This window comes from Papaver somniferum, chromosome 4, assembly GCF_003573695.1.
Source record: "Papaver somniferum cultivar HN1 chromosome 4, ASM357369v1, whole genome shotgun sequence".
In the NCBI taxonomy this organism is placed as follows: domain Eukaryota; kingdom Viridiplantae; phylum Streptophyta; class Magnoliopsida; order Ranunculales; family Papaveraceae; genus Papaver; species Papaver somniferum.
In genome coordinates this window covers 122,483,682-122,495,830 of record NC_039361.1, presented here as the reverse complement: position 1 = coordinate 122,495,830, position 12,149 = coordinate 122,483,682, and the positions used below count along the sequence as shown (strand labels likewise).

The 12,149-nt window shown below is 39.3% G+C and overlaps 1 protein-coding gene across 1 annotated transcript; it reads left to right on the top strand.

Annotated features, from left to right (window-relative positions):
• The first annotated feature begins 568 nt into the window (after positions 1-568).
• LOC113273072 lies at positions 569-2,639 on the top strand. The gene is made up of 2 exons (XM_026522840.1): positions 569-1,258; positions 2,529-2,639. Exons 1-2 carry the CDS (start codon positions 569-571, stop codon positions 2,637-2,639), a joined length of 801 nt encoding a protein of 266 aa, XP_026378625.1.
• Positions 2,640-12,149: the final 9,510 nt, after the last annotated feature.

Below are 12,149 nucleotides of genomic sequence, written 5' to 3'. Positions count from 1 at the left end.
TTTAGTAATACAATTATTCACAACTCTACAGTTCGTACAGTTGGGATTCTATGGGTGGTATGGTCTCGTGATATTGCTGATCCGGTGGTTCTAAATACTTCGAGGCAGGTAGTTACAATTGGTGTGGATGGTACTATGGTTTCTCTTGTTCATGCTAGTTCTGTTCAAGTTACTAGGAGAAATCTGTGGAGACAGCTTAATATGGGTGATCAACAAGTTCCTTGGTTGGTCATTGGTGATTTCAATTTTGTTCTTCGTAATGATGAAAAGAAGGGTGGAGAGGTTCCTAGGACGGCTATGGTGAATGAATTTGGTGATTGGATGGACGACAATAATCTTTTTGAATTTGATTCTTTGGGTTGCAAATTTACATGGTCCAATAGGAAAACCGGTGCTAGAAGAATCATTAGAAAATTGGATAGGGCAGTGATGAATAAAATTTTGGTTGAATCGTTTTGAGAATTGGATGTGTAAATCTCTTCCAAGGGAAGTTTCCGATCATTCTCCTCTCATTGGCTATCATTTTATTAACACTATACCACGAAGGGATCCTTTTCGTGTTCAAAAGATGTGGTTTCTTCATGCTGATTTTTTGAGGATGGTTCGTGACAGTTGGAATGAACCTTTGGTGGGCTCTCCAACCTTTATTTATCCTCAAAAGTTAAAACGTCTCAAAGTGGCTATGAAACTATGGAATATGAATGTGTTTGGTAATGTTAATGTGCGCTTAAAACAGGCTCAGTTTCGTCTTGAACAGGCTATACGAGTTACTGATGAGGACCTTACGGATTTGCATAAGTTGAATTTGATGAAGGATGCTCAAGTTGAGGTCAATGAAATTCGAATGCAATATGCCACTATGTTGAAGCAAAAATCCAGGAATAAATGGTTGGTGGAGGGGGCTAGCAATACAAATTTTTCCCATAATAGCATTCGTATGAGGCGTAGTAATAATACCATCTCCGAATTGGTTGATTCTAATGGGGTTACGATAACGGATTGTGACCAGATTAGAGACCTTATGGTTGGTTATTTTGAGGACAAATTTAATGGTGATGAGGCAGTTCCGGTGGACTCTCTTTTTGACATTGAACATGATATTCTTTCGGATGATGAGAGGAATAGAATGGATCAATTACCTAATTTTGAAGAGATAGATGCAGCTGTTTTTGGTTTGGATGCGGATAGTGCTCCGGGTCCAGATGGTTTCACTGGTTTTTTCTATAGACATTGTTGGGCGATCATTCAAGAGGATTTGGTACCATTCTTTTTTGTTGGACTAATAAATTTATTCCTCACGGTGTTAACTCTAGTTTGTTGGTCCTTTTTCCCAAGGAAAGGGGAGCAAATGCTCTAAGAAATTTTCGGCCTATTGGTCTTAGTAACTTCTTTTTTAAGATTTTTACCAAGATATTGGCTACAAGGTTGGGGAGTGTTTTAGACAAGCTAGTGATAGGTGTCTAAAACACCTTAATTTTGTATCTAGTATTTATGCTTTCTTTGCTATTTTTCTTGTAAATTATATATCTTATGTTTGGTTTTGAGTGTTTAGGTACTTTGGAGTCATTTGGAACAAAAGAAGAAGAAACGCGCTTAAAGGGCAAGGTGGATTATTTATCATTATTTGCTTTTATTTCTTAATTTATGTCTGAAAAACATGTCAGCTTTAGTGATGTGAATTCTGTCTGAAAAGCATGGCAGCTTTAATGATGAAGAGAAATTAGAGAGAAAAAGTAGATCTGAGAAGTAAGGGATGATCGTCGTTGGTGGAAGGATTAGAGAAAAAGCTTAGTGGAGAACAAAGGGGCAAAAGCGTCAGCAATATCTATCGGGAGCCGACCCAAGGTTAAGGGACAACTCTCTCAAGGGAGTAATAAAAACAGCCAGCTGAGGTTAAGGGGTGACCATCTGTTATAGGGCATCCACTGGGGTATCTAATGCGTGGGGTGTGATTATCTAACCCTAATTCCTACACCCTAAATCGAGAAACCAATTCTCAAACTCAATCATTTCTCACCTGAAATTGAGAAACAAAGCCAGCAGCTGCTGCTACTGAACCAGATCGAGAAATTGAATCAAGAGAATAAAGAGAAGGATCAACCGTGGTTGTTGACGATCGAGAAATTTAGTGAATTGCAGCTGAAATACATAGAGGAGGTGAAACTGTGAGGCTGAGATAGGTTGAATCGATGGGGATCTGATGCTGTGTCGGTCGAGATTCAGAAGTGGATTTACAGACAGAGATTAAGAGAGATGACCTAAGTTTTTGTTGCTGGGTTGAGCAGAAATTACAGAAGATGGTGGTTGATGTCGCAGATTTGAATTTGAGAGATTGAAGTTAAGAAATGGATTTGGAGTTCTGAAATTAGGGGTTGGAATGTGATGAACAGAGCTAGATGGGTTCGTCTCATGTTTGATTCCTAGCTGCAGCTGCTAAGAGAAGAAAGCTATGAAGGTCACAAAAGAAGATGGGTACTGAGAATTATGGCTTAATGTTGAAGCTGATGCTGACATATAAGTGTTGCTAGGTTGGGTTGAGATCAAATGGTAATTGCGAAGCTACAGGAGTTGCAGTGATGGTAGTTCTCAGATGGTGTTGCTACTTCGAATTGGAGGAAAATGGGTTTATGCTGAAATGAAGTTCATTCCGCCCTAATATGGGTTTTGGTTGTAAATTCAGAGTCTAGTGCAGGGAAGGAGAAGCAGCTGAGGAGCTAGTGTATGTTGCAGCTGCTGTGTTGTGATGCAGGTGATGGCTAGAAGGGACTGACAATGAATTCTTTGTTAGATGTATGTTAGGTATTTGCTGATATAGAAATGGTGGTGTTGGTTGAGCTGAAATGTTGCAGCTAAGCTAGTTGCAGCTGAAATTGATATGTTAAACTAATTGCAACAACTGAAGTTGAAGCTACAGATGGTGTTAATGGTGGACAAGACTGAGAAAGATATTTTTTTGGTGTTGTAGAGCTGAGATAGAAGTAGATGTTGTTGTGCAGTGAGATTGATGATTCTGCAGCAGGTGTTATGGCAGTTGCAGATGGAATTGAAAAGTGCCATGGGCTGAGCTGCAATGGTAGCATTGAGATTAAGCAGTAGAGATGAGTGCAGGGCCATCATGGCTGGCTGCACAATGATGGTGATATAACTGAGTTTGTAACTCAGATGGAGGTTTGCTGCTGCTATTGGCTCAAGGGTTGGCTGAAATTTAGGTTACTGTGAGTGTGAAGCTCAAGAAATGGACTGATGGGAATTTTGTGCTGGGAAGATGCAAGCAGTGGTGAAGTTGGTGTTGCAGTCAATTGAGTTAATGGGTTTGTGGAGGAGCTGAATTATATGGCCACAGAGTAGATGTATGATAGGGTTGTGTGTATGTGAATCACAGCTGGATGTAGAAGGTTCAAAAGTAGCTGATGTTGAGCTTGTGATCTTGAGCGAAGTTGGTGGTTGCTATTGAGATTGGATTGATGGAACTGAGGTGGTGATCCTGGTGGAAGAAGCTGGATAATTTTCAGTTGTAGGAAGAATTGAGGTATTGCACATGCGAGCCATGGCCTGGTGAAGCGCCAAGATGGCCATCGAATGGAACTGAGATGTGATGCTGTATGTGAGAAGTACAAGGGAGCTTGACTGCAGTGGGGGAACGAAGTGTAGATGATGCATTTGGATAGCTTGGTGCTGATTTGGTTCTGTTGCTGCTAAGAGCAACGACTGAAGGTTGAGAATTTGCGGTGGAAGGAACTGTGTTGCAGTTGCAGCTCAGATGGAGATATCCAAGAGTAGTGAACTGTGAAGTTTGAAGCAGAATTGAGAGTCTATGATAATGGAGAATTTGTGTATGTGCATCTGCAACTGGAGTTTCTACTGGTGGTACTGACACTAAGCAGTGAACTGGTGCAGTTCAGGTGGTGCTGCAATGGAAAGAGGAAATGTAGCTATGAGCCTGTGACAGTGCAGGTGCAGTTGCAAGGGAATGAATTGCAGGTGATGTGTGTTATGGAGTGATGATTATGGTGGTTATAGCCAAGGAAAAGTGATGGTTGAATTGCATTATGGGCACTGGAGCATTTTTGATAAAAAGCTTGACAGATACAGAGAGGTTAGATGTATGCATAAGGTACATGGGAGGATTGCAAGAGTTTGCATCAAAATGATGCAACACTGAATGATGAGCAATCATTGTGCTTGATTGAAGCATGGCCTGTGAAAGATGCAATAACTCATGCCAAACCGAGTCAGGCTAGTTAGAACCTGACTTCACCTGACTCGGTGATTGACCGGGTCGACTCAGTTGACCCGACCGATCTGACCCGTTGACCGGTGACCGGTTTGACTTTGCCGGTCACCTGAGCTATTTTCCGGCTAACTTCCGACCACTTTTCGGCAACGATTTGGCAGAGTTTCTACATGGGTTTATCTCATTTTTGGGCCACTTGGATTCTCATCTAATGGGCTTTGAAGTTTTGACCTAGTTTTGGAAGGGGGAAAAGCTACAAAAAGAGAGTTTTCTACAACTTTGATATCACGTATTATTTTCTACTTGGAGATTTGGAGAGAACTTCTTCTAGGGTTTGCTTTCGTTTGTTTTCATCTTCTTTATTTTATTGATTATGATTATGATGAACTCCATTATTATGAGTAACTAAATACAATTATTGGTAATGGGATAAAAGTTGATTTCTCAAGCATGTTATTTGATTTTATGAATTAGTTTTGTCTCAACTTTATTGTTTATGATTCATGGTTTATTTTATCATATGATTTGATTGTTTGATTGGTTGAGTTGGGAATCAATCCGATTTGCTTTCATATCTTGAGCTATATTAGGGTTTTCAATACAAAAAAGTTGTTTGTCCCTGATTTTAAGTAGCATAATTGTGGGTAGTGCTTGTAGCGATATATCCTACTAATCACATATGAATCATAACTTTGGTTAAAACGAATTAGTGCTTTTACACGTTTGTTTGCTTTGATTAGTCTTATTCCATAAATATTAAAGCTTTTAGGGAGTTAAACTTAATTGTGCTTTTACACTTTGGGTTGCTTTCTAGGAAGATTTCACATATGCATCTTTTAATGTGGTTGTGATAAAATTAGGGAATTAGTGGGATATTCTTGCAATCAAGGTATCCTAGGACTTTTAATAGATGAGAGATTAAAATATCAATTCTAGTCATTGATCAAAATACATGTTTGTGAATGATACTATCCCATGACCAATATCTTCTCTTTATTGATTATTCCAACTATTTGCTTTGCTTTACTTTATTTTATTATATTTGCTAAAACAAAAATCCCCCTTGGTTATCTTAGAAACTGAAAATTACATAACAACAAAAGCCTCTCTGTGGATACGAACTCTTTACTACCACTTATTATATTATTGTAGTTAAGTAAGAAAGTGAAATTATATTTGACGACTGACAACCAATCAAATTTTGGCGCTGCTGCCGGGGAAGCTTAAGGCTTGTTATTAAGTTTTTAGTTTCTTATCATTACTTCCGCTTTTATATTTGCTTTTTTTTTCTTGTCTTGTTTCTCACTTGTTTGTGAGAATTGTTTTCAGATACCTAATCCCTAGCTTCTAAAGATTGGAACTATCCAAGGTGCGGAATATCCACTCGAAGAGGCACAATACTCCAACCAAGTCAAGGTACATCGGAAGAACAACAGTTAGAAGTGGAAGAAGAGTTACAACAAGAATTTCTAGAACAAGAGGAACCGGTTGAACAAGAACCACCTTTTGAATAAGAAGAAGAAGAAGAAGAAATGGGTGATGCAAATAGTACACTCAAGTACTTGGCATCTCACAAGTTGGATACACAACAAGGGTGTATTCAAACAAACTCTACTTTTGAGTTCAAGCCGGGGTTGCTTAGGGAATTACCAAATTTCCATGGCATGGTGAATGAAGACCCAAACAAGCATCTTATGGACTTCCACACCATTGTCACGGCCATGCTTCCAACGGATATTGAAGCGGATGGTGCAATGTTGAAAGTTTTTCGATTCTCGTTGATGGATAGTGCTAAGGATTGGTTGTGTTATTTACCTCCTGGAAGTATCACAACATGGAATGGGTTGAAGAAACTCTTTTTAGAGAGGTATTTTTCAGCATCAAAAGCTACACAAATTCGCAAGGAGATTTGAGGGATGAAGAAAAATGTAGGAGAATCTTTATATGAATGTTGGGAACGATACAAGAGATTGATGGCAAGCTGCCCTTACCATCAATTCAGCGACGCGATGATTATCCAATACTTCTATGAAGGACCCCAATCAAGCGATATGAATCTTCTTAACGCTGCGGGTGGTGGTGCACTAGTGAGAAAAACGGTGGCACAAGCTAGAGAATTGATTGAAAACATGGCAGCAAACTCCCAACAATTCTTGAGTCGTGGTTCGGATGTGCTTCTTAGAAGAATAAATGAAGTGAGCGAGGTGGAGGAACTTCGTCAACAAATGGGTAACATGACAGCTATGATGCAATAAGTTGCAGCCGCGGTGATACCAAGTTCTTCTCAAGGGTATCAAGACTCCAATGAACAAGCTAATGTGATCTTCCCAAATCAGCAAAGACGGTATGATCCCTACTCCGACACTTACAATCCGGGATGGAGAGATCACCCCAATTTTAGCTATGCGAACAAACAAGGAGCGGTTCAACAACCTAATTTCAACCATTCGAGTGGATTTCAACCTCAACAACAACAATTCCAGCCGCGTCAACAATTTCACCAACCACCACCACAACAACAACAACAACCTCAAAATCAGGGGTCAAGGACGGAGAGCACGGTTAAGGAGTTGCAAACTCAAGTTGGTTCTATGGCTATTGAGTTGAATCAATTAAAGGCATAAAATAGCGGGAAACTCCCTTCTGAACCTATTAACCCAAAAGGGGATGTGAATGCTATTACGTTGAGAAGTGTACACAACTTGTGCAACCCGAAGTTACTGATTCGGGCAAGGTGGAAACACCAAAGGAACCTGTTTTGGAGGAGAAAAATGTGGAGTCTCCCCAAACTTCTGAGGTACCTATTTCTAACTCTAAAACTCCGGTTTCTACTTATGTTCCTCCTTTACCTTTCCCTCGCAGATTCGCAAAGTCTAAGATGAAGGAACTAGAAAATGAGATTTTAGACGTTCTAAGAAAGATTCATGTGAACATACCGCTAGTAGATGCTATAAAGCAAATGCCAAAGTATGCAAAGGTATTGAAGGACTTTTGTACCAACAAGAAAAGGCTCAAAGACAATGAAGTACTAAGTGTGGGGGAGAATGCTTCGGCAGTTTTACAACACAAACTCCCACTGAAATGCAAGGATCAGGGTAGCTTTGACATTCCCGTCACAATTGGTAACACTATATTTAACAAAGCTATGTTGGATTTAGGTACATCCGTTAATGTTATGCCTGCGTCCATGTATAATTCACTTGAGTTAGGTCCTCTTAAAAAGTCTGGAATTGTGTTGCAATTAGCCGATCGCTCTAATGTTTACCCAATGGGTATTGTTGAGGATGTTCTTGTGCAGGTTAATCAACTTGTATTTCCAGCTGACTTTTGCGTGTTAGAGATGAATGAAGGTTCACCGGAATCGTCTCTTCCATTGCTACTTGGGCGTCCCTTCATGAAAACGGCGAAAATCATTATTGATGTAGACAAGGGAACACTGATTATGGAGTTTGATGGAGAAATAATACGTTTCAACATTTTTGAAACGATGAGATACCCTAGTGATGTCCACTCTTGTTTCTCCATTGATGTTATGGATACATTGGCACAACAAGTGTTCGAATTGAATGGTGATGATGCCTTGGAAACCGTTTTAACTACATCCATGGATAACGGTGTAGAGTGTGGTAATAAAGTCAAGGAAGCCCTTGGTGATCTTAATTCAATACAAGGATGCCCGGAAACTCATAATATCTCTTTTATTTCTTTACCATGCAGCGATGAAAAACTTTTACCATCTATGGTTAAATCTCCAAAATTATAATTGAAACATTTCCCAAGTCACTTAAAGTACTTGTACTTGGGTGACAAGGAAGAGTTACATGTAATTGTTTCTAACGAGCTTAGTGAATTACATGAGCAAAAACTTCTAAGGGTGCTACGGAAGTACAAGACGGACATTGGATGGACAATCGCTGATATCAAGGGTATAAGCCCTGCCGTTTGTATGCATAAGATTCGTTTGGAGGACGATGCAAAGCCTATAAGGGAAGCGCAACGTCGTTTGAATCCTCCCATGATGGAAGTTGTGAAAAAGGAGATACTCAAGCTTTTGGAAGTGGGTGTTATATACCCCATATCCGATAGCAAGTGGGTAAGCCCGATGCAAGTGGTACCAAATAAATCAGGTGTGACGGTGGTGGAGAATGATAAGAATGAACTTGTCCCAACTCGTGTGCAAACCGGTTGGAGGGTTTGTATTGTTTATAGAAAATTGAATGCCACCACTAGGAAAGATCATTTTCCATTACCTTTTATTGATCAAATGCTTGAACGTTTAGCTGGCCACTCTTACTATTGCTTCCTTGATGGCTATTCAGGTTATAATTTGATTGTGATAGCACCATAGGATCAAGAGAAAACTACTTTCACTTATCCGTTCGGTACTTTTGCTTATAGAAGGATGCCTTTTGGCTTGTGTAGTGCTCCAGCTACCTTTCAAAGGTGTATGATAAGTATCTTTTCAGAATATGCTGAAAACATAACCGAAGTGTTCATGGACGACTTTAGTGTCTTTGGTGATTCATTTGACCTTTGCTTGAACAATTTGTCACTAATCCTTGAACGATGTGTTGAAACAAATATTGTGCTGAATTGGGAGAAGTGTCATTTTATGGTAACTCATGGCATAGTTTTAGGCCATATAATATCTTTTAAAGGCTTGGAAGTTGATAAATCAAAGATTGACCTTATTTGTGCTCTAACCCCTCCCACTACGGTGAGGGAGATACACTCTTTTCTTGGACATGCAGGTTTTTATCGTAGGTTTATCAAGGACTTTTCCAAGATAGCGTCGCCACTTTGTAATTTATTGCAAAAAGATGTGGTTTTTAACTTTGATGAAAAGTGTGTGGAGGCATTCAATCGCTTGAAATAGGTTTTGATTTCAGCCTCTATCATTAAACCACCGGATTGGAGCAAGCCTTTTGAGGTCATGTGTGATGCAAGTGACTATGCGGTTGGTGCAGTGCTTGGGCAGCGTGTGGGGAAGATACCTCATGTTATTTATTATGCCTCTAGAACGTTAAATGAGGCCCAACAAAACTACACAACCACTGAAAAAGAGTTGTTAGATATTGTTTTTGCTTTGGAAAAGGTTCCCTCTTATCTAATTGGTACAAAAGTTGTTGTCTTTTCTGATCATGCAGCACTTAGGTACTTGCTAATGAAGAAAGAAGCGAAACCGAGGCTCATATGATGGATTTTACTCTTGCAAGAGTTTGATCTTGAAATCAAAGACAAGAAAGGAATTGAGAACACCGTTGCGGATCACTTGAGCTATCTTGCTGTGGACAAGGAAGTTATCCCATTGCGTGAAAGCTTCCCAGATGAGCAACTATTTTCAATTGCCTTTGGAAAACCATGGTATGCCGATATTGTTAATTACTTGGTGTCTAAACAAATCCCAAAGAACTTTTCTCGTGCTGAGAGGTACAAACTTAAGAAGTTGGGAAACCAATACATATGGAATGATCCATACTTATGGAAACATTGTAGCGACCAAGTAATAAGAAGGTGCGTTCCCGAATGTGAATTTAATTCTGTATTGTCTTTTTGTCACTCTTATGCTTGCGGAGGACATTTGGGAGTAAGAGAACCGCTCACAAGGTGCTTGAAAGCGGTTTCTATTGGCCAACCTTGTTTAAGGATGCATATATATTTTGTACAACTTCTGATAGGTGCCAAAGAACAGGCAATCTAGGTGCTCGAAATCAAATACCACAAACTTTTATTCAATATATTGAAGTTTTCGATGTATGGGGTATTGATTTTATGGGTCCTTTTGTCAACTCCCATGGGAATTTTTATATCTTACTTCCTGTTGATTATGTCTCTAAATGGTTGGAAGCTAAGGCCACCCTAACTAATGATTCTAAAGTGGTTTCAGATTTTGTGCAAGCTAATATTTTTACAAGATTTGGAATTCCAAGAGCCATAATTAGCGATGGGGGTTCTCACTTCAAAAACATGTTCTTACGAAACTTGTTGAAGAAGTACAATGTGTCGCACAAGATTGCAACACCCTATCGTCCCCAAACAAATGGACAAGCCGAGGTTTCCAACCGAGAGGTGAAATCTATACTTGAGAATACGGTGAATCCAACAAGGAAGGATTGGAGCATGCGACTTAATGATGCTTTTTGGGCTTATAGAACCGCATACAAGACACCTATTGGGATGTCTCCTTTTAGGCTTGTGTATGGTAAACCTTGTCACTTACCCGTGGAGATTGAGCATAAGGCGTTTTGGGATATTAAGCAATGCAACATGGAGATGGATGGTGCTGGAAAGCAAAGGAAGTTACAACTCCAATAGCTAGAGGAGCTTCGCAATGATGCATTTGAAATCTCACACATTTACAACTCCAAAGTTGTTACCATAGCTCGGAATATCACCATATCACTTTCTGTTTTTACTTTTGCAACCTTTATGTTATATCTATATGATTTGGTGGGTCACTAACATCGACTTGTTATTGTTGTTAGGATGAAATAGTGTGATTGAGTTACTACAAAAAAGAAAAAAAAAAAGAAAGAGACCGACCAATTGACCAAACGGAATAAATTTGACACTTGGATAAAGCAATATGTGTGTGTTCTCCCTGTCTCCGTCGCCTAAGCAAGCGTGGAGTGCAGGATCTAAGGGAACTATCATGTAATCTGCTGACAAGAAACATGCGCTTGGATCCACAAGATCCAATCATGATGTCAATATATATATATATATATATATATAATAATTGTTATGGTGCAATAAATTCGACTCCTGGTTCCCTTGTATATGCCAGTAGTCGATCTAGATTTAAGTTTATGGACTGCTGGTTCCCTTGTATATGCCAGTGTGTTGATATTATAATTCAGACCAGTAGCTCAATCCAATAGGATTCATAGGTTCATCATTGGCAGCGACCTTCAGACTGATATGAGAAACATCGATCACTTTAGTAAACATCGCAACCATTTATATCTATTTCCATCTTCTTTATCTATTCATTTGTGATTGCGGTTTGTTAGTTTCCGAGATTGTGGCTTGTTCGACTTTCTTAACAGACTTAATTTATATATATTAATTTGGATTCATAACAAGGTACCTCCTTTTGCAACCATTTTGGATTCATTCATGGGTTTGTCACAGGTAGATGGAGTTTGAAAAATAGGTTTTGTAGGCAAACCTCTTGTAAACCTTCACGAGACTATAACTCGTCCACTAGGGAAACCTATGGGTTCAAAGGCTTGTTAGTTATGCTAAAAGTGACCGTAGGCTCGACGAGACGGAGTTGTATGTATGTTTTAGAATTCTTTTGTTTGATTTGCTCGAGGACTAGCAAAGTCTAAGTGTGGGGGAATTTGATAGGTGTCTAAAACACCTTAATTTTATATCTAGTATTTATGGTTTCTTTGCTATTTTTCTTGTAAATTATATATCAAATGTTTGGTTTTGAGTGTTTAGGTACTTTGGAGTCATTTGGAACAAAAGAAGAAGAAACGCGCTTAAAGGGCAAGGCGGATTATTTCTCATTATTTGCTTCTATTTCTTAATTTCTGTCTGAAAAACATGTCAGCTTTAGTGATGCGAATTATGTCTGAAAAATCATGGCAGCTTTAATGATGAAGAGAAATTAGAGAGAAAAAGTAGATCTGAGAAGTAAAGGACGATCGCCGTTGGTGGAAGGATTAGAGGAAAAGCTTAGTGGAGCACAAAGGGGCAAAAGCGTCAGAAATTGCTATCGGGAGCCGACCCAAGGTTAAGGGTCAACTCTCTCAGGGAGTAATAAAAACAGCCAGCTGAGGTTAAGGGGTGACCATCTGTTATAGGGAATCCACTGGGGTATCTAATGAGTGGGGTGTGATTATCTGATAGACACATTTTCGTGTTTGATATGATCTCAATTCTATGTATTTTTAATGCTCAATTT